This window comes from Leucoraja erinacea, chromosome 38 (genome assembly GCF_028641065.1).
Source record: "Leucoraja erinacea ecotype New England chromosome 38, Leri_hhj_1, whole genome shotgun sequence".
Classification (NCBI taxonomy): domain Eukaryota; kingdom Metazoa; phylum Chordata; class Chondrichthyes; order Rajiformes; family Rajidae; genus Leucoraja; species Leucoraja erinaceus.
In genome coordinates, this window is record NC_073414.1 from 5,274,096 (window position 1) to 5,296,774 (window position 22,679).

Here is a 22,679-nt window from a genome sequence, read left to right on the forward strand (position 1 = left end):
TGAAAAGACTAGGCCTGTATTCATTGGAGTTTGGAAGGATGAGGGGGGATCTTATAGAAATAGAAACATATAAAATTGTAAAAGGACTGGACAAACTAGATGCAGGAAAAATGTTCCCAATGTTGGGTGAGTCCAGAACCAGGGGCCACACACAGTCTTAGAATAAAGGGGAAGTCATTTAAGACTGAGGTGAGAATAAACTTTTTCACCCAGGGAGTTGTGAATTTGTGGAATTCCCTGCCACAGAGGGCAGTGGAGGCCAAGTCACTGGATGGATTTAAGAGAGAGTTAGATAGAGCTCTAGGGGCTGGTGGAATCAAGGGATATGGGGAGAAGGCAAGCACGGGTTATTGATTGGGGACGATCAGCCGTGATCACATTGAATGGCGGTGCTGGCTCGAAGGGCCGAATGTCCTACTCATGCACCTATTATCTTTTGTTTATTGAAACCGGAGCACCCGGAGAAAACCCACACAAGTCACAGGGAGAACGTGCAAACTCCGCGCAGTCGGCACCCGTGGTCAGGATCGAACCGGGATCTCTGGCAACTCTACCGCTGCTCCGCCCCAAAGTCTGGCGACACAATACCTAGGCTTCCTGGTGATGTACAGCCAATTATTCCCAGGAGCTAATATCACAATATAGTCAAGCCTGGGCACCTACCATAATGACCACAGTGTGTTTTTTTTTAACAAACAAGAAATGAACCTGTGATTCTGAACTGAACATTATTATTTCTCAGCACAATGACTAACATGACTACACCAACTGTGGATTGTTCTGTACAATCCAGCTGAACAAGTGTCCCTGTGAAAATAATCAGAGACCCTGATAGAAAAATGGATAGTATGTACTCATTGCTGCAACCTTGGAGAATAGAATCCAATCTTATAGCAAGTCCAGGGCACTGCGGAGAATTTCACAGACTCTGCATTCACACTCTGATAACAATAGGCATTTTTTTGTGTGTGGGAAGGAACTTAGACTGAAGATAGACGCAAAAAGGTGGAGTAACTCAGTGGGTCAGACAGCATCTCTGGAGAAAAGGAATAGATGACGTTTCGGGTCGAGACCCTTCTGCAAGACTATCAAGACTTTGAATGTGAAACAATGAAAGACTACAATAATTTTCAGAACCGGAATTAAATCATGTGCTGCAATATTTAGAATCAGTTAAAATGATTTGATGTATAAAGTACCAGACACCGTTCAGAAACGGGAGATATAGACTGTGATGTGGAGAGATCATTGGCTATATTTAAGAGGGAGTTAGATGTGGCCCTTGTGGCTAAGGGGATCAGGGGGTATGGAGAGAAGGCAGGTACGGGATACTGAGTTGGATGATCAGCCATGATCATATTGAATGGCGTTAAGAGTTGCAGGCTCGAAGATACGAATGGCCTACTCCTGCACCTAACGTTCTATGTTTCTACTTGAGATATGGAGCGTGGAAATGAATGAAAGATTTGGAAGAAAGGGAGTAGAATTAGGCCATTCGGCCCGTCGAGCCTACTCCGCCATCCAAGCATTGGCTATCAAGCATCTATCTCCCCATTTTCCTGCCTTCTCCCCATAATGTCAATTTCAATCAATTCCAATGAATTGTATTTATCCGTTAAGAGTTCCCAAGGTAGACTCACGAGATACAATGGCAAACGCACGGGCCACAACGTTCTTAAAACGAGTTCAATTTTTAACTTCAACAGTACATTTTACGCGTGGAAAAGTTTAGACATGTTTGAATTTTTCCAAGAGTTACCAAGTTTCACGGGTACCTGCCGTTAGCGCCACGAGTCGCTAAGTTGCGTCCACGAGTTCCGACGTTCCCGCTACGTTGATTGTACGTAGATACCACGAGTTAAATTTGGTTTAAACCCGGGATACCTCGTGGGTCAACACGCACCGTGAGACAGACAGGGGTTTAATTAGGAGCTTCATTTGTGTAGAACATCAGTGTGTGTACAGTTCATGTACCCAGCCACACAACACAATATACCACACACGTCACATACCAGCAGTCCAACAGAGGTCAGTAGGTAAAACTTGCAAAGACACAATACATGAAGAATAGGCAATAAAAACATTAAAGGAATGTTAAAAATGGATATATATTTTTAACATATAACCCCTGACACCCATTCTAATCAAGAATTTGTCTTTCTCTGCCTTAAAAATATCCATAGCCTGACTTGGCTCCCAGGCCCTCTGTGGCAATGAGTTCCGCAGATTAACTGCCCTCTGACTAAAGAAGTTCCTCCTCACCTTTTTAAAAGATCACCCTTTAATTCTGAGGGTGTGACCTCTGGTCCTAGACTCTCCCACCAGTGGAAACATCCTCTCCACATCCACTCTATCTATGCCTTTCATTGACAACTTCATTGTCGAGACCCTTCAACGGAAGGCTCGAGGCTCCCGACCACGAGAGGACAAAGAAGGGAAGAGATTTAACTTTTTTTCTGCCTTCCAAGTCAGTGAGGAATGTGGAGGAGTCACTGTGGTGGATGTTTATGTTAAAATGTATTTTGTGTGTTTTGTTGCTTTTTAATTATAGTACTGACTTGGCAAATGGAATTCCTCATATGTTGCAAAACATACTTGGCTAATAAAGTGTTATTGTATTGTAAGAAGGGCTACCCAGTATAGACAAGATGGGCTGAAGGGCCTGTTTCCATGGGCCTGTTCCACTGTACGAGGTAATTCAAGAGTTCTCCCGAGTTTTCCCCCCCCCCCGAGTCGAACTCGGAGGCAGTCCGTAGCAGTTTGTGGATGTCTCGTAGCGGCTCGTAACGCTAACGGTAGGCACTCGGGAAATCCGGCAAACTTGTGACGTTTTTTCAACACTGTGAAAAATGTCCACGAGTCAAAAAATTATCGTGCTTAAAAAATGGTTTACTTTTTACTCGTTCGAGCCGCTACGGGACATCCACGAACTCCTACGGACATTCGGAATTGTGAATTTATGGAATTCCCTGCCACAGAGGGCAGTGGAGGCCAAGTCACTGGATGGATTTAAGAGAGAGTTAAGATAGAGCTCTAGGGACATTCTCCGATATGGGGAGAAGGCAGGCACGGGTTTATTGATAGGGGATGATCAGCCATGATCACAATGAATGGTGGTGCTGGCTCGAAGGGCCAAATGGCCTCCTCCAGCACCTATTTACTATGTTTCTATGTATCTCCAAGTTCGAATCGGGGGAAACTCGAGAGAACTCTTGAATTACCTCGTGTTTAAGAAGGAACTGCAGATGCTGGAGAATCGAAGGTACACAAAAAAGCTGGAGTAACTCAGCGGGTGCAGCAGCATCTATGGAGCGAAGGAAATAGGCAACGTTTCGGGCCGAAACCCTTCTTCAGACTGGGGGTTTCGGCCCGAAACATTGCCTATTTCCTTCGCTCCATAGATGCTGCTGCACCCGCTGAGTTTCTCCAGCTTTTTTGTGTATCTTGGACAGATCCTTGAGTCTCTACGATTCTATGACTTCCATGAATTGGAGAACCTTGGACAGCCAACAGAATTAAAGCCGGTACAATGAAAAAGATGTGTGGAAGTCGGGGAAAGTGGGAGCTGATTATAGGCCACAGATGTAGAGATTGCTTCAGGTACAAGTGGGTTTTGGTAATCACTGCGTCTTTTCATCAGGTCGGCATGGCAACCCTTGCAGTCCAGAAGCTGGCAGCAACTGTTGTTGGCTTTCACCCGAGTTTGCAGCCATATCGCCATCCACGTTTAAGGCGAAGGGGAGAAGATTTGATAAGAATCTGCGTGGCGGCTTTTTCACACAAAGGGTGGTGGTGGGTGTATGGAACATAGAAAGCTGCTGGAGGAGGTAGTTGAGGCAGGGACTGTCCCGACGTTTAAGAAACAGTTAGACAGGTACATGGATAGTTGGTTACACAAAAAAGCTGGAGAAACTCAGCGGGTGCAGCAGCATCTATGGAGCGAAGGAAATAGGCAACGTTTCGGGCCGAAACCCTTCTTCAGACTGATCGGGGGCGGGGATGGGAGGGGACAAGAAAGGAAAAAGGAGGAGGAGCCCGAAGGCTGGGGGGATGGGAGGGGACAGCAGGGGGACTGAGGAAGGGGAGGAGTCAGCAAGGACTAACAAAATTGGGAGAATTCGATGTTCATGCCCCCAGGATGCAGTACATGGATAGGACAGGTTTGGAGGGATATGGGCCAAATGCGGGCAGGTGTGACTAGTGTAGCTGGGACATGTTGGCCACTGTGGTCAAGTTGGGCCTGTTTCCACACTCTGATTATTAATAACCACTTTCTGATATTCCTGAGGTTCAGGAATAGCTACTTCCCCACAGCCATCAGGCTATTAAACCTGGCTCGGACAAAACTCTGATTATTAATAACCCATTATCTGTTATTTGCACGTTATCAGTTTATTTATTCATGTGTGTGTATATATTTATATTATGGTATATGGACACACTGATCTGTTCTGTAGTAAATGCCTACTATGTTCTGTTGTGCTGAAGCAAAGCAAGAATTTCATTGTCCTATACAGGGACACATGACAATAAACTCACTTGAACTTGAATTTGAACTTGTGACTCGCTTCTGAGGAGAGTGGCGGGTGTTTAGTGGGTCTGGTGCGAGGGAGAGGGTTTGGGGGACAATAGGGCAGTAAGTGCCAGCCTGCCCGGGCATCAGGTAACCTGTTGGATGGGGGGGGGGGGGGGGGGGGGGGAGGAAGGAGAGAGTGTAGACACAATTGCTGGAGAAACTCAGCGGGCGAGGCAGCATCTATGGAGAGAAGGAATAGGTGACGTTTCGGGTCGAGACCCTCCTTCAGACACCATTGTATGCAGATGCCGATTCTCCGGCTTGTGTGTGGGCTTGATAAGAAGCAGCCTCTAGCATTTTGTGTCCATCTTCGGTTTAAACCAGCATCTGCAGTTCCTTCCAACACAAGCAAAGAGGATGTTGCTGAGGTACTTGACTGAAGAAGGATTCAAATGGTGTAAAGATTCAGTGTCTGATCCACTCGAGTGGCCTCTGCTGTAAATAAAACGCTGATCAAAGTTCCCACCGCACCTGAGCCCATCGGCACACACAAACACAGCGGAAAGCTGCCTGACTGCCCACCGCCCCTTTGAAGTCTCCCAGAGTGCAAAGATCACACACATTCTCGATTGCCCGCTCAGGCTCTGATCTCTGCAGCCAGGCATCTTCGAGTGGTGCTCCAAGCCCAGGCGACGGGCTTTCAAACCCCCAGCATTTCCACATCACACGCCTGAGGCCAAGGGGTGAATGCTAAATAATGTCCCTGTCCCACTTAGGAAACCTGAACGGAAACTTCTGGAGACTTTGCGCCCCACCGAAGGTTTCCGTGAGGTTCCCGGAGGTTTTTGTCAGTCTCCCGACCTGCTTCCACTACCTGCACCCTCCGGCAACCACCTGCAACCTCCGGGAACCGTACGGAAACCTTGGGTGGGGCGTAAAGTCTTCAGAGGTTTCCGTTCAGGTTTCCTAAGTGGGACGGGGGCATAACTCTTCACCATGGTCTCAGCCTTCACCCAACCCAGGCCATGGTGGGAGAGGAGGGGGAGGGGGTAGAGGGGAGCAGGAAAGACAATAGACAATAAATGCTATTTGTAGACTGTAGGCCATTCGGCCCTTCGAGCCAGCACCGCCATTCAACGTGATCATGGCTGATCATCCACAATCAGTACCCCGTTCCTGCCTTCTCCCCATATCCCCTGACTCCGCTATCTTTAAGAGCCCTATCTAGCTCTCTTGAAAGTATCCAGAGAACCGGCCTCCACCGCCCTCTGAGGCAGAAAATTCCACAGACTCACCACTCTCTGTGAGAAAAAGTGTTTCCTCGTCTCCGTTCCAGGTGAGGTGGGGGGGAGAGGAGGTTGAGGGGAAGGAGAGGATGATGGTGGGGTGGGGGGGGGGGGGGGGGGAGCAGAAGGTAGGTCGTTGAGATTTAGTTTATTGTCACGTGTACTGAGGTACCGTGAAACGTTTTTGTTGCCTGCTATCCTGTCAGCTGAAAGACCACACATGATCACAATCAAGTTGTCCACAGGGTGTAAACATGCATAGGGTGGGGGAGTGGAGGAGGGGGAGGGGGGGGGAGAGGAGAGGGGGAGATGGGGGGGTGGGGGGTAGGGTTGCCAACTGTCCCGTATTAGCCGGGACATCCTGTATATTGGGCTAAATTGGTTTGTCCCATATGGGACTGCCCTTGTCCCGTATTTGACCGCTACTACTGGGGTCGAGGGGACTGTCGAGTTGGAGCGTCCGGCCCCGCCTCACCCGTCCCGACGTAGTGCAGCCCGTGGAGTGCAGCAGCAGCACCTCGCCAGTGGCCCCGTCGGTCGGTTGGCAGCCCGGCCAGCTGTCCGACCTTCGGCCCTTCGCTTACCGCCGAAACCACCAACTTCTCATGGCCGATCATCGGTTCATGAGTCGAATGGCCAGCTTGTTCCATACACCCAATGTGTGAAAAGGTGACCACTCCGATTCCTGTTAGATCTTTAAATTCCTAGCAACATTATAGTTCATTAACTGGAAGGGTTTAGCTTGCCGCGAGTAAATAGTGGTGAAGTCCTCCACCTGCTGTTGACAATGGTTCATGTCAGTGCAGCCAACCATATAACTATGGGTGCAGGAAGGAACTGCAGATGCTGGTTTACACCGAAGATAGACACAAAATGCTGGAGTAACTCAGCAGGACAGGCAGCATCTCTGGAGAGAAAGGAACAGATAATAAATTTATTAATGGGCGCCTTTCAAGAGTCTCAAGGACACCTTACAAAAGTAAATGAGGTTTCCAGGTCGAGACCCTTCCGTCACCTATTCCTTCTCTCCAGAGATGCTGCCTGACCTGCTGAGTTACTCCAGCATTTTGTGATCATGTATGGTTCACTGACTGGATAACACGTAGCATGAAGCTTTTCACTGTACCTCGGTGCACGGAACAATAATAAACTAAACTATGAGGTTTGTGATGATAAGCTATTAGTATTTTGCACGCAAGTAAATTTGATGTCGAATTCAAACATAGCAAGTAGCCATCTATTTATAAATTATTATTATTCAGATGTCAATAGACAATAGACAATAGGTGCAGGAGTAGGCCATTTGGCCCTTCGAGCCAGCATCGCCATTCAATGTGATCCAGACTGATCATCCCCAATCAGTACCCCGTTCCTGCCTTCTCCCCATATCCCCTGACTCCGCTATTTTTAAGAGTCCTATCTAGCTCTCTCTTGAAAGCATCCAGAGAACCTCCCTCTGAGGCAGAGAATTCCACAGACTCACCACTCTCTGTAAGAAAAAGTGTTTCCTCGTCTCCGTTCTAAATGGCTTACTCCTTTTAAACTGTGGGCCCTGGTTCTGGACTCCCCCAACATCGGGAACATGTTTCCTGCCTCTAGTGTATCCAAGCCCTTAATAATCTTATGTTTCAACGAGATCTCCTCTCATCCTTCTAAACTCTAGAGTGTACAAGCCCAGCTGCTCCATTCTCTCAGCGTATGACAGTCTCGCCATCCCGGGAATTAACCTTGTAAACCTATGCTGCACTCCCTCAATAGCAAGAAGGGTCAGACTTGAAGAAGGGTCTCGACCCGAAACATCACCTATTCCTTTTCTCAAGAGATGCTGCCTGATGTAACTATAGATTCTGTGCACGGGGGGTGGTCCCAGGGCTGGATGGAACATTCCTGAGATGCAGGATTGTGTGATTTGTGCCATGGGGTCCTAGTGATTGACATAAAAAGTAACTAGTAGGAGATATACAACCAGAAAATGCTGGACGAAATAGTTTCCCCTTAGTGGATAAGGCTTTAAATATTGGGATGGGACAATTCTAGTGAGGAGAATGGAAACGATACGACAGAACATTATTTATCCCAGGAGGGAAATTGATCTGCTAACAGTCATAAAAACACAAGTACATGAAACATGGAATTAAAATGAGGAGTGGAAAAGGATTGGGGATGTGCAAAGATTGGAGGAGGGGGTGGGGGAAGTCAGTCTACCCCACAACAGAAGGGGTAGAAGAGTTGTACAGTTTGATAGCCACGGGGGAAAGGGTACTGCTATGGCGTTCTGCACTGCATCTTAGTGCTGCCTCAATATGAAAACTTGGCCATTTATGAGCAACTGGGAGAAATGTATTGACACAAGATGTGGAAATCCCAGGACTACAGACATCCACTCACCAAGAATACTTAAGAGTTCTCTGGGGAGTTTATATTTATATATATTAGGCTAGCGCACACTATGACACTGTGGTGGAGTATTTACCATAATCTTACATAGTGGAAAGGCAGATGAGAGGGTCAAAATGATCTCATTTGTTGTTCGTTTTCATGCGCTACAAGATTCTACATGGAGCCAACAACTTAAATCAGGCTCAGTCATCCCCTTTCATGTCTCATTTTCACACCTTACCCGTCCATATCTCTGCTTCTCCCTCTCCCGAATCTCAGTCTGAAGAAGGGTCTCGACGTGAAACGTCACCCATTCCTTCTATCCAGATGCTGCCTGACCCTAGATGCTGCCTGTCCCGCTGAGTTACTGCTCCATAGATGCTGCCGCACCCGCTGAGTTTCTCCAGCACTTTTGTCTACCTTCGATTTTCCAGCATCTGCCGTTCCTTCCTAAACATGCTGCCTGTCCTGCTGAGTTACACCAATTTTATATGTTTCTATAAGATCCCCTCTCACCCACCTGAATTCCAGTGAATATAAGCCCAGTCGATCCATGCTTTAATTAAAAGGTGGCGCAGCGGTAGAGTTGCTGCCTTACAGCGCCAGGGACTCGAGTTTGATCCTGACTACGGGTGCTGTCTGTGCATATTCTGTGATTTCTCCAGTTGCTCTGGTTTCCCCCCACACTGCAATGACGTACAGGTTTGTAGTCGTTGTTGTTGGCTTAGTAAAATTGTAAATTGTGTGTGTGTGTGCGCGTGCGTGTATGTGAGTGTGAGTGTGAGCGCGCGTGGGATAGAGTTAAGGGCCTGTCTCACTTGGGCGTCATTTGCGCATCACTCAGATGGCACGCAAAGATTTTGTACATCCCAAAATCCTGGGACGCCGCGCGCGACTGCCTACGTCACCACACACCAAGCGCGTCGTGACACGTAAATGGCGCCCAAGTCAGACAGGCCCTTTAGTGTGCGGCAATCGCTGGTTGGCCAAAGGGACTGTTTCCACGCTGCAGCTCGAAACTAAACAGCCAAGGATAAGCAGGACCCAAACTTCGGCACAGCCAAAAGGAAGCGTGTGGTGCTAACATCACCTCAGCCCAAGAGACCAGTGTTTCTCTCAGCTCTTCAGATAAACCATGGAGATGGGGAAAATAAAACAAGCACCAGAGGCAGGAACTGATTTTAAATCAACTAACCTCTACTTTTATTTCGGTGCTGCAATTTAGACACAAGTAAATATTAATTTTGAGCACCGCTTGAGTAATTTGCACAAACATTTTTTTAAATGGATTCTATTATTGGAAATAAACACCATATTCACAATAGGGTATCCTGCACAGATGTACCCGTCTACGTCAGCATCAGCAGCCACTATATGGCCTTGGAATCAACACTTTGTGGGAACTGTCTTAAATGCAATTGTACTAAAACCCATTAACAAGTATTCACTGGCGAGGCTAACAAGTTCACACAAATCCTGCTTCAATTAGTTCCATAGCTAATAAGTTAACATGGGTTTGTTTATTGAAACAGGAATCAGAATTTCAGATGATGGAATTGAATCTTTATTACTAAAATCTGTTATCATCCCCCCTCTAAATAAACAGAGGCCGCCCTTTCAACAAATCGCCGCAATATAAACGTTATTAGCAATTTAATGTTCCAAATATTCCACAGTGGAATACAATGATTACAAAGTTATCAGACTTAAATACAGATATGTTTCAGAACAAATACAGTACAGCACATTAACCTGGACTTCAAATTCACTTGTCTTCAACAGGATTATATTAATACAAAAATTGGGAGTTTGATTATTACAGTCCGTGGTCTCACTTTTGCCTTTACAGTGAAACATGAAGGTTTGACAATGCAAAGAGTTATATTTAATCATTTTTCTTCTCCTCTTCTCCTTTCTCCATCAATGCCTTTGGGGAACCATCTGGTTGTGACTTCACGATATCTTCCCCACTCGTCCCAAATTCGTTCATCCGGGTAAGATCTACTCGATAGATCCAGCGTTGGTACAGGTAGATAAAAAACACCACATCTAGATTGCAAAACAAAACGATGTACATTAATTTGGACTGCCGTGATTTTGAAAAGCCATTCGTTTTCGAGTTGCGTTTTATTGAGGCTTTCGACTCACCGTCTCTCAAGCATCCTATTCTGTACATCATTGGCATTTTGATTACGAATGCAAAGAGATCATCGATAAAAGTATTTAGTGCTTTATAGGTTAGCATCCTCCATGGGAGATGGGCTACTGACTTCAGCTTATAATTAATGAATAGCTGTGGTGTCATAGTTATAAACCCTGTGGAGGAAACAAAGCAAATATTTATCACCTTCAAAAATAACAACACACAGAAATGGCTAACACATTCCTTCGCTCCATAGATGCTGCCTCACCCGCTGAGTTACCCCAGCATTTTTGTCTACCTTCGAATGGTTAACAATGGCCTGTTTCCTTTATCATTGTCACTTTTTTGCATATCTTTCATTCGTTTCTTCTACATCTCTCTCTCTCTACATCATCGTCTGTCTCTCGTTTCCCTTTCCTATGACATTTCAGTCTGAAGAAGGGTCTCGACCCGAAACGTCACCCATTCCTTCACTCCAGAGATGCTGCCTGTTACTCCAGCTTTGTGTGTTTATTCCCTTTATCCTTTCCATCTCTCTCACACCTCCTAAGAAAATTATTTAGTTGCAAACTGCACTCTCTCTCTCTCGCTCTCAGGTCAAAGATACTGACCCAAATATTAAAATCAATTCCCTCCCAACTTTTTTCCCCCTCCCCCCTACAATCAGTTTGCAGAAGAGTCCCGACCCAAACCATCCATGTTTTCCAGAGATGTTGAAACAAAGAACTGCAGAATCTGGTAAATACACGAAGGGACACAAGGTGCTGGAGTAACTGGGGAACATGGATAGATGACGTTTCGGGTCAAGCCCTTTCTTCAGTCTCAAGAAGGGCCACCTAGCTCATGTTCTCCAGAAATGCTGCCTTACCCACTGAATTACTCCAGCACTGTGTGTTTAAAAAAATGATGCTAGACCACCCTGGTGAATGATTCCTCCCTCCATGTCTGGGGTCAATATACCCCTTTTTTTACTTAACTCAATGTCTACTGATTCAGCGATGAGCATTGCTGCTATCATTTCAGGACATAACCTGTCACTTTTACAACACAAAGACACAAAATGCTGCATTAACAGCGGGTCAGGCAGCATCTCTGAAGAAAAGGGTTTCTGGAGAAAACCTTAGGGGAGGTTCATCCCCAAATATCACCTATTCCTTTTCTCCAGAGATGCTGCCTGGATAACTCCAATGCCACTGAAGGCAAAACAATTTCACACAATTTTAAACATTTGGTCTACCTTCCCTTTGGTGGAGTTAGTTCACCTCCCCTTCTCGACACGAGATTAAACACCAGACAGTGGATAATTGGTGAGGATTCAGCCCACGATGTCAGAGATGATGCCGGTGCAAAATGCTGGAGAAACTCAGAGGGACAGGCAACATCTCTGGTGAACATAGATATCCACGTTCTCCTGAGACGCTGCCTGACTCGCTGAGTTACTCCAGCATTTTGTGTCTTTCTTTAGTATAAACCAGCAACTGCAGTTCCTTGTTATTACATTTGGATGACACAGTGGCACGGCGGTAGAGGTGCTGCCTCATGGTACCAGAGCCCCAGGTTTAGTCTGACAATGGTTGCTGTCTGTACGGAGTTTGCATGTTCTCCATGTGGGTTTACTCCTAGTGCTCCGATTTCCTCCCCACATCCCAAAGACGTGCAGCTTGGCTATTTGATTGGCCTCTATAAACTGCCCCGTGTGTGTAGGATAGGACAGGTGATCGTTGGTCAGCGTGGACTTGGTCTGTTTCCACAATATCTCTAAATTAAACTATAATGCCCAGGTGATGTATAGCAATTTGACGATAAAATGGACTTAAATCAATAATTTGCTTTAAATGCCAAATCTACAGCTTTGCTGGAATCGAGCGGGCAAGATCATCTCTGGCCCCTCTCACCCTGGCCACAAACTCTTTGAATCATTTCCCTCTGGAAGGCGACTCCGGACTGTCAAAGCTGCCACAGCCAGACATAAAAACAGTTTTTATCCACGAGTAGTAGCTCTACTCAACAGCCAAAAATCTGTAGCCTCCCTACAGGTGATCTGGTATTTTGTTGGTTCACATGCTTGATCAATGGTGTTTTATCATTAATGTTTTATTATTATTAATGTTTAGTGTTTTCTAAGTCATTCGTAACTGTCACTGTATGTCATGTTGTTACCTGTGGGTGGAGCACCAAGGCAAATTCCTTGTATGTGAATACTTGGCCAATAAACGCACTTACTTACTTCTAGAGTCTGGACCAGAAATGTTCCCAATTTGTGAATACTTACCAAATGTCAATAAGAATCCGTAGAGCATACTCAGTACCCAGGAATACCAGCTTTTGTGCTCCAAGTACAACAAGCTGTACACAGCATAGCAGCCCAGCAACGGGAAGAGAATCCAGGATAAATATTTAAACGCCATCTGAAAACATTAAAATATCAACGATTAACATCTTCAATTATTAACAATGGCACCTGCATTGAATCACAAATGACAGCATTAACAATAAAACATTTTTTGGAAAATCTCAACTTCCAAACTCCAGAATTGACCTGTTAATGGAAATCTTAACAGAATACTGCATGACCACAAGTTAAATAGTACAAGTGAGAAAATCGTACATCGTGCTTTTCATGAATGTAATGAAGGCAGGAGTTGTATGTTTTATCACAGAGCGAGCTCTCATATTGTGGTATCGTGCGTGGAAACAGGCCCTTCGGCCAAACTTGTCCCATCTACACTAGTCCCACCTGCCTGTTTGGCCCATACTCCCGTGTTGGGGGAGTCCAGAACCAGGGGCCACAGTTTATGAATAAGGAGGAAGCCATTTAGAACGGAGATGAGGAAACATTTTTTCTCACAGAGAGTTGTGAGTGTGGAATTCTCTGCCTCAGAGGGCGGTGGAGGCAGGTTCTCTGGATGCTTTCAAGAGAGAGCTAGATAGGGCTCTTAAAGATAGTGGAGTCAAGGGATATGGGGAGAAGGCAGGAACGGGGTACTGATTGTGGGTGATCAGCCATGATCACATTGAATGGTGGTGCTGGCTCAAAGGGCCAAATGGCCGGCCTACTCCTGCACCTATTGTCTATTGTCATATTCCTCCAAATCTATGTACTTGTCTAAATGCTTCCTAAAAGTTTTGATAGTACCCGCCTCAACTCCGGCAGCTTGTTCCATACGCCCACCACCTTTTGAGTGGAAAAAGTCACCCCTCAGGTTTCCTATTAAATCTTTCCCCCTGTCACCTTAAACCCATGTCCTCTGGTTCTTAATTGACCTACTTTTGCCAAGGGACCGTGCATCTACCCGATATATTCCTCTCATGATTTGTTACAACCTCCACAGCCACGCCTCATCTTCCTACGCTCCAAGGAATAGAGTCCTCCCTCTCCCATGGGCTCTTTGCTTGAACCACCCCAACAGGAAGGGCTACATATTTCAACCACTAAGAAAGATGTCCTCCTGAATTCCTTATTAATGATTTTTAAAAAGCAGATGCCGGAAATCTGATGTAAAAAGAGGACAGGCTGGAAGTACTGAATGGGTCAAGTAGCATCTGTGGACAGAGAAACATAGTCAAGGTTTCTGGTTCAAGACCCCCCCCCCATTGGAATGGAGAAAGTTGCAGAAAGGAGGATGGAGAGATCAAAGGGAATGTGTCCATCTCCTGAATTCTGTCTTCCACCCCAGCATTAAGTTCCTTGGAATAAAGAAAGACTAAACACTGTCCTACACTCATTAGGGACAATTTAATGTGAGGGGATGGCTGGTCGGCATGGACCTGGTGGGCCGAAGGGCCTGTTTTCGTGCTGTATCTTTGTTGCATCTCCAAAGTAATAGAATTCATTGAATGGCACCACCTCCAGGTCCCTCAGATCGGCCGACTTGGGGTTGCTGACCATCCCGCGGTCAAGACATAAGCTCAGGGGCGACTGCGCCTTTGCGGTTGCAGCTCCTAGACTGTGGAACAGCATCCCTCTTCCCATCAAAACGGCCCCCTCCATCGACTCCTTTAAGTCGAGACGAAAAACTCATCTCTACTCACAAGCCTTTCTCGACGTCCTCTGAGCGAGGGCTATATGTATGTAATGATGTTTGTATTTAATCTATGAACCTCAGTTGTTTGTTATACTATTCTTATACCAATGTAAAGCACTTTGGCCAACGAGAGTTGTTTTATTAAATGTGCTATATAAATAAAAGTGACTTGCCTTGGACTTTCACCTATTGTTAAAGTGACAGTCTCACACACATACAGGCACAGCGCTTGTGTACTCACATCATCGTAGATCTTAGTTGAGGACTGTACATATGTTGATTTATCTTTGAACGTCAAGCGAGGGATGATTCCTGCCACTTTATTTTCACGGTCAAGCTGCAACAAAACAAAACGTCGATCAATGTCATGTACAATAACTTTAAAAGTACACACAATAATTGAAGAATTACGTGTTCACTGAGCACTTTAATTTGTGGGCCACACCGTGGCGCAGTAGTCAGCGACTGCCCCGCGGCCCCAATGGACCACGGGTGAGAACGAAGATGGACACAAAGTGATGGAGTAACTCAGCGGGTCAGGCAGCATCTCTGGAGAAAAAGGATGGATGACGTATTTAAGGTAGACAAAAATGCTGGAGAAACTCAGTGGGTGAGTCAGCATCTATGGAGCGAAGGAATTTGGGTTGAGTCCCTTCTCCAGACAGTATTTAGGTCAGAACCCTGGCCACACACACTCATTTCACCCCTGCCATCAGGAAGAAGGTACAGGAGCCTGAAAACTGTAACGTCCAGGTTCAGGAGCATCTTCTTCTCCACTGCCATCTGGCTAATAAACACTGCTCCAACTTGAAATGAGCTCTGACTTTCATATGAAGAAAGACTGGATAGACTCGGCTTGTACATGCTAGAATTTAAAAGACTGAGGGGGGATCTTATAGAAACCTACAAAATTCTTAAGGGGTTGGACAAGCTAGATGCAGGAAGATTGTTCCCGATGTTGGGGAAGTCCAGAACAAGGGGTCACAGTTTAATGATAAGGGGGAAATCTTTTGGGACCGAGATGAGAAAAACATTTTTCACACAGAGAGTGGTGAATCTGTGGAATTCTCTGCCACAGAAGGTAGTTGAGGCCACAGTTCATTGGCTATATTTAAGAGGGAGTTAGATGTGGCCCTTGTGGCTAAAGGGATCAGGGGGTTTGGAGAGAAGGCAGGTACAGGATATCGAGTTGGATGATCAGCCATGATCGTATTGAATGGTGGTGCAGGCTCGAAGGGCCGAATGGCCTACTCCTGCACCTAATTTCTATGTTTCTAAACAGAATAAAAGTTTCCAAAGGTGATGGAAAGACTGGAGGAAAGACGAGGCGGTGAGAGCTCTCTTATACCTGCATTAAGGAGGCAATTAAACACACCCGAGCAATTACCCGAGCACTAACACCAGTGAAGCCATGTGTACCAAACATTATGGTGCCCTGAAAATGGGGGGGGGGGGGGGGGACTATGTATGATCACAGCTGTAATTTCTACATGGTGAAACCAAAATGTATAAAATGGCCTGTAATAAAATCTGACAATGTGCACTTTAACCACATGTGATTTTTTTTCTAATACAAATCTCAAATTGTACAGAATTAGATTAAAACTGAGTTAGATAGAGCTCTAGGGGCTAGTGGAATCAAGGGATATGGGGAGAAGGCAGGCACGGGTTATTGATTGGGGACGATCAGCCATGATCGCAATGAATGGCGGTGCTGGCTCGAAGGGCCGAATGGCCTCCTTATCTTCTATGTTTCTATGAAATCTAATTTCAGTTTAAATCAGAATTATCTGCTCCTATAATCCAAATTGAAAGCAAGGATCATAGACTGACATTTGGGTCATCAAAATATTGCTGAAATATTGAAGAAATATCAAAACTGTTTTGTGGGAGAGAACATTCTTACCTTCACATCCATGACTTTGGTGATCTTCCAAAGATCAATCAAGAGGCCAATGAATACGCTGACCTGTACCACGAAGTTGGTCTCATTGTCTAAGATATATAGCAGGACAACGGCAGACTGGAAGACACCAAATATCACCGAACGTACAGACAGACCCTCCAGAGACTGGCGACTGTTCCAAAATTGAATGTCTGAAAAATAATGCCAGTCAGTGTAATGAATTTATGGCACAACAGGCCATTTGGTCCAAACTAGTCTATGCCTTGAGTTTACCCATGTCACCATATCTATTCTCAACTTCGTGCATGTAAATACAACTTTATTGTAAATACATTTATCCTATTCAATAATAATAATAATATATTTTATTGTCATTGCACATAAGTGCAACGAGATTTGGGTATGCAGCTTCCATCCAATGTCATAACTTAAATAACTAATAACATTTAGATGTAGATTTAGATACCCCGAGAAACATGGTTTGTCAAAAGAACATTACAACAGTAAAACAGGTCAAATAGATGTGTCTGTACGGCGTGACCATCCGAGGGAGACAGTCCATGGGACGGACACACACACACACACACACACACACACACACACACACACACACACACACACACACACACACACACACACACACACACACACACACACACACACACACACACACACACAACACACACACACACACGGGGGGGTTGGGGGGGGGGGGGGGGGGGGGGGGGGGGGGGGGGGGGGGGGGGGGGGGGGGGGGGGGGGGGGGGGGGGGGGGGGGTGGGGGGGGTGGGGGGGGGGGGGGGGGGGGGGGGACACACACACAAAATCCCCCCCCCCCCCCCCTGAGGGGGGGGGAGATTGCAACCTTCACGTGGTCCGCCCTGTTTCGACGAATGCAATCAACCTGGTGTGCACAATCAAACAAGATCAAATAGAACAAGTTGTCCGACAACTTTAGGCTGTGCACACCATATGCAAGAAGAAGACAACCTATAACCATTTAACAATTACAGCACGGAAACAGGCCATCTCGGCCCTACAAGTCCGTGCCGAACAAATTTTTTTTCCCCCTTAGTCCCACCTGCCTGCACTCATACCATAACCCTCCATTCCCTTCTCATCCATATGCCTATCTAATTTATTTTTAAATGATACCAATGAACCTGCCTCCACCACTTCCACTGGAAGCTCATTCCACACCGCTACCACTCTCTGAGTAAAGAAGTTCCCCCTCATATTACCCTTAAACTTCTGTCCCTTAATTCTGAAGTCATGTCCTCTTGTTTGAATCTTCCCTATTCTCAAAGGGAAAAGCTTGTCCACATCAACTCTATCTATCCCTCTCATCATTTTAAAGACCTCTATCAAGTCCCCCCTTAACCTTCTGCGCTCCAGAGAATAAAGACCTAACTTATTCAACCTATCTCTGTAACTTAGTTGTTGAAACCCAGGCAACATTCTAGTAAATCTCCTCTGTACTCTCTCTAGGTAGACTCTGAGGTAGTCCTTGCTTTCTCCCTCTTTCCCCTCCCAAAGCCCACTGTCTCCGCCTCTTCCTTTCTTTCTCCCGCCCCCCCCCCCCACCCCAAATCAATCTGAAGAAGGGTCTCGACCCAAAACGTCATCTATTCCCTCGCTCCATAGATGCTGCCTCACCCGCTGAGTTTCTCCACCATTTTTGTCTACTTTTAATTTTCCAGCATCTGCAGTTCCTTCTTAAACAACCTGAGGCAGTTTCTCCCAAATTCTAGACTGAACTGACTGGTTCTACTTTATACATTTGTTTTTCATACTTGCAAATGAAATTAGAGGTAATTAAGTCCATCGTGTAAATCAGCTCACAAAACAATTCCATTTGCACAGTTTTCCCCGATACCTCTTTGCCCCACATCCCCATCAACTTCCCCCAAGATTCTAACACTCGCCTGCGGACTAAGAAGCATTTTCAGCAACTGATTATTAACCCACCATCCTGCAAGTCTTTGGGATACGGCAGGAAAGCCGAGCACCTGGGGGAGAAAGACATGCGGTCGTAGGGAAAACGTGCAATCTCCATCTAGAGAGCATAGGGCGGCACAATAGACAATGGGTGCAGGAGCAGGCCATTCGGCCCTTCGAGCCAGCACCGCCATTCAATGTGATCATTGCCGATCATCCCCAATCAGTACCCCGTTCCTGCCTTCTCCCCATATCCCCTGACTCCATTATCTTAAAGAGCCCTATCTAGCTCTCTCTTGAAATTATCCAGAGAACCGGCCTCCACCACCCTCTGAGGCAGAGAATTCCACAGATTCACAACTCTTTGTGAGAAAAAGTGTTTCCTTGTCTCCGTTCTAAATGGCTTACTCCTTTTTCTTAAACTGTTTGGCCCCTGGTTCTGGAGTCCCCCAACATCAGGAACATGTTTCCTGCCTCTAGCGTGTCCAAACCCTTCACAATCTTATATGTTTCAATGAGAAACCCTCTCATCCTTCTAAACTCCAGAGTGTACAAGCCCAGCTGCTCCATTCTCTCAGCATATGACAGTCCTGCTATCCCGGGAATTAACCTTGTAAACCTTCGCTGCACTCCCTCAATAGCAAGAATGTCCTTCCACAAATTAGGGGACTCAACTGCAGCACGGTGGCGGGAGTCGAGCTACTGTATCACAGCGCTAGAGACCCCGGTTCGATCCTGACTACGGGTGCTGTCTATACGGAGTTTGTATGTTCTCCCTGTGACCTGTGTGGGTTTTCTCAGAGATCTTCGGTTTCCTCCCACACTCCAAAGACGTACAGGTTTGTAGGTTAATTGGTTTGGTATAAATGTAAAATTGTCCCTAGTGTGTGTAGGATAGTGTGAGGGTGTGGGGATCGTCGGTCAGTGCGGACTCGGTGGGCCGAAGGGCCTGTTTCTGCACTGTATCTCTAAACTAAACAGGATGGCAGGATGAAAGCTGGTTTACTGGAGCTGTGAGGCTGCAGCACTGCTCGCTGTGGCACTTGTGACTCGTTCATTTTGGAACCCATGGGTAGAAATGTCTTCACTCACTAGTACGATCTCATTTACCTCTCTGTCTAGGGAGAAGATTTTTTGATAATTATAGCCTTTTTTTTATTTATAACATTTTAGTATAATGGCATAAAAGGCTAGAGGCAGAAAACTGTTTCATTAGTTTTCAAATGAAGTTTTCTGATGTACAATAACGCTGACTCTGCTCTTAGCTGTCATTTTGGGTACGAGTTAACTGGTCTCTGGTGGTGCGGAGGTGGTGGTCTTCTCTTCCCCACATGCAGGAATGCCCACTGACCCTCCCCAGATCATCCCATGAGAATGGTTGACTTGCTCCCACTCCATTTCTGTGGACTCGCAGCACGACCTGCAAGATCCATGGGGCTGGAGGATGGAGAAGTTGCATAGTCTCTCCATCCTCCATGGGTTTGGCAAATGGCCTGATTCTGCTCCTCTCCCTAGGATAGCAGAATTAGGCCATTCGTCCCATCAAGTCTACTCCGCCATTCAATCACGGCTGATCTATCTCTCCCTCCTAACTCCATAACCCCTGACACCCGTACTAATCAAGAATCTATCTAGCTCTGCCTTAAAAAATGTCCATCGATCGACTTGGCCTCCACTGCCTTCTATGGCAAAGATTTCCACGGATTATGGGAGATTCCGTAACCTAACTGCAATTTTCACTTGACACTCGAATCCTCCAGTTGAAGAGACTTGTAGAGCTTACCCAGATGTGTTGCCTTTCCTCACCAATGGCCATACAGTACGGAAACAGGACGGAAGCCCACCCTCTCCACACCCACCCAGATGCCCCATTTACGTTAGCCCCACCTGCCTGTTTAGGCCCACGCTCCCTCTAAACCTTTCCTCTCCATGTACCTGTCTTCCAAAGGGCCTGTCCCACTTGCGCAACTTTTTCTGCGACTTGCCGGCACCCGTCATAGTCGCAGCAGGTGGCCAAAAATTCTCAACGTGTTGAAAATCCAGCGGCGACCAGAAAAAGGTACGGCTCTTTGGGCGACTACTGACGACCATACAGGCGTCGAGACTATGAGACTATGACGGGTGCAGGCAATCGCTGAAAAAAAAAAAAAATTTGGGCAAGTGGGACAGGCTCTTAAGTGTTATTGAACCTGCCTCAACTACCTCCTCTGGCAGCTCGTTCCATACACCCACCACCCACTGTGCGAACAGTCGTCCCTCAGGTTCCTGTTACATCTTTCCCCTCTCACATTAAACCAACGTCCACTGGTCCTTGGAATGGAATACTTCATTGTCACACGTGACAAGGCACAGGGAAATTCTTTACTTGCATAAACAAAGTATGCAAATAGTGGGCAGCTATGCCGCTGCCAAAGCTACAAAGCCCGCCGGCTCCCCCTTCGTTCTTGATTCCTCTACTCTGGGTAAACAAGGATGTTAACTTTTATCATGCTTGAGAACATTCTCAGAGGCAGAGACGTGGGCACTATCTACAATAACAGGGGAATGCCAAGTAAATGAACAGATAACTGTAGAGCTGCCGATAAAATTAAGTGCATAACAGTGTTCCGTAAGGCACCGTATAATACCTGAAAAGGTATTAGACCAGAGCATGAAGTTAAGGGCCTGTCTCACGAGCATGCGACCTGCATGCGGCAAGCGCGACATAAAGGGCCTGTCCCACGAGCATGCGACTGCATGCAGCAAGCGCGACCAAACCAGAAGCGAGGTCGAGTGAGTGACATGAAGTTCGAGCGAAGTCCGCGGGAAGTTCGCAGGCGTTGAGGCAGCTGTGGGCCAGCGGGCCGTAGCCGCGCAGAATTTTTGAACACAGTCAGTTTTTCGGAGCCCCGCGCGATGTCGGGACCAGCTCCGCACAACTCCATATGGCTCCGGCGGTCGAAGTGTGACCGGCCCCGCGAGGCCGTACGGCTCAAGCGACCGCGTTATTCACGCTTGCCGCACGGAGTCGCAGGCTCGTGGAACAGGCCCTTTAGTGTTTTGTTGAACGGTCTGATAAGGAGATTGTTAACGCAATTTCATTTTTGACACAAACTGACAAACGGATCGCAAAATAAGAGCAAAATGGATTTCCAATTGAGGCTCACCATTTTTGAAGGCCAGGAATTCAAACACGCTGTGTACAATTGACACGACAATCGTCACTGCCAGGAGATAGGGATTGGTTTCCAATAGCGCAACCTGCCATGAAGAAATAGATTGTTTGCTCGGGGGTGATACGGCATGGTAAAGAAAAATTAAGCAATTAGAAATTCAATACAAACCGCCTTAGAAATTCAATGTTACTTGGTAATTATGTGTTTGCTATGCAACAAATCTAAAGCTAGAAATGAATTTGCACCTCAATTATAATTGCTAATTCCTCAATCAATTTGGCTCGGAGCAATTTGCAGGCCAACCTCCCAGTGACTATATTAGATTTCTGAGTGGTAATTTTAGTCTCCTACAAGTGACAACACTTTAACACCGACTTTACCAAACTGCTTTATAAAAGCAAAAGATGTTTATTAGGCGAGCATTCGGCTATTTCTTTAGCTGAGAGAAACATGGCTCCACTCCAATATCAGTTGGATATTAAGGAGCATCATCACCCGGCGACAACGGCCTGGAACATCGGGCCTCCGTAAAGGCAACTGTGGAGGCCTCAATAGGCCCGACTATGGGTGGACATTGGATGGGGACTGGACTTTGTGCCTTCCTTCATAATGGGAACCATTGTGGGGGGATGTTTTTATGTTTAAATTTCTTTATTACTGTTACATTTGTATTCTTTCTTTATGTGCTGCATTGGCAAGAAGCATTTCACTACACCTAGGTGTATGTGACCAATAAAATAACCTTTGAACCTTTGAAACTAACCTTCACGGAATCCTGCTCCTCATCAGGTTGTTCGTATAAATCATCTCCCAGGAAGTTCCAGGGAGACTTGGTGTTTTGCGCAGCGTACAGCTGCCATTTCCACAGTGACAACGGGCAGAAGGTCATTCGCAAGGGGAGCTTGTCCAGTGACTCGTTGATGGGAAAGTAGTCCTTCTGCAGGTTCCAATAATCATTGAAGTAAATGATCGGATAATAGTCAGCACTGACAGGGTCAAACTTCACATCTGTATGGGGGGGGGAGAGGAAAAAAAGGGAAAACAAGATCCAAATGAAATCGCAAGCCTTTGGGAATTGTAATGACATTGGAGACATTGTCTTCCGAAGGAAAGTTAGTACATGTCAATCAATCAATGTATCAAAGATCTTGTCATTCAAAAATACACCAACAAATGCAAGTCTGAACAAAATTTAGTTGCATCTGGCTCAATGTAAAATAACAAAAGGATAAAATAGACAAAAAGATAAAATAGATAATAGAGGCGGCACATTATATGGAATTCAAGACTCTGATGGCTCGGGGGAAGAAGTTGCTCCTTATACTGCGATT

The 22,679-nt window shown here is 46.1% G+C and overlaps 2 protein-coding genes across 2 annotated transcripts in view; one reads left to right on the forward strand and one right to left on the reverse strand.

Moving 5' to 3' along the window:
- LOC129714173 (transmembrane protein 229B-like) overlaps nt 1-22,679 on the forward strand; it is a 140,272-nt gene that overhangs the window by 61,672 nt on the left and 55,921 nt on the right. The window lies entirely within an intron of this gene.
- Nucleotides 9,358-22,679, reverse strand: part of clptm1 (CLPTM1 regulator of GABA type A receptor forward trafficking) — a 28,089-nt gene continuing 14,767 nt past the window's right edge. Inside the window, exons 8-14 of the mRNA XM_055663674.1 lie at nt 22,112-22,356; nt 21,340-21,433; nt 16,256-16,446; nt 14,591-14,686; nt 12,597-12,732; nt 10,330-10,497; nt 9,358-10,230 (exon numbers count right to left, since the gene is read on the reverse strand). Of these exons, the coding sequence (XP_055519649.1) occupies nt 10,067-10,230; nt 10,330-10,497; nt 12,597-12,732; nt 14,591-14,686; nt 16,256-16,446; nt 21,340-21,433; nt 22,112-22,356 (1,094 nt within the window). The 3' untranslated portion in view covers nt 9,358-10,066. The remainder of the gene's footprint in view (nt 10,231-10,329; nt 10,498-12,596; nt 12,733-14,590; nt 14,687-16,255; nt 16,447-21,339; nt 21,434-22,111; nt 22,357-22,679) is intronic.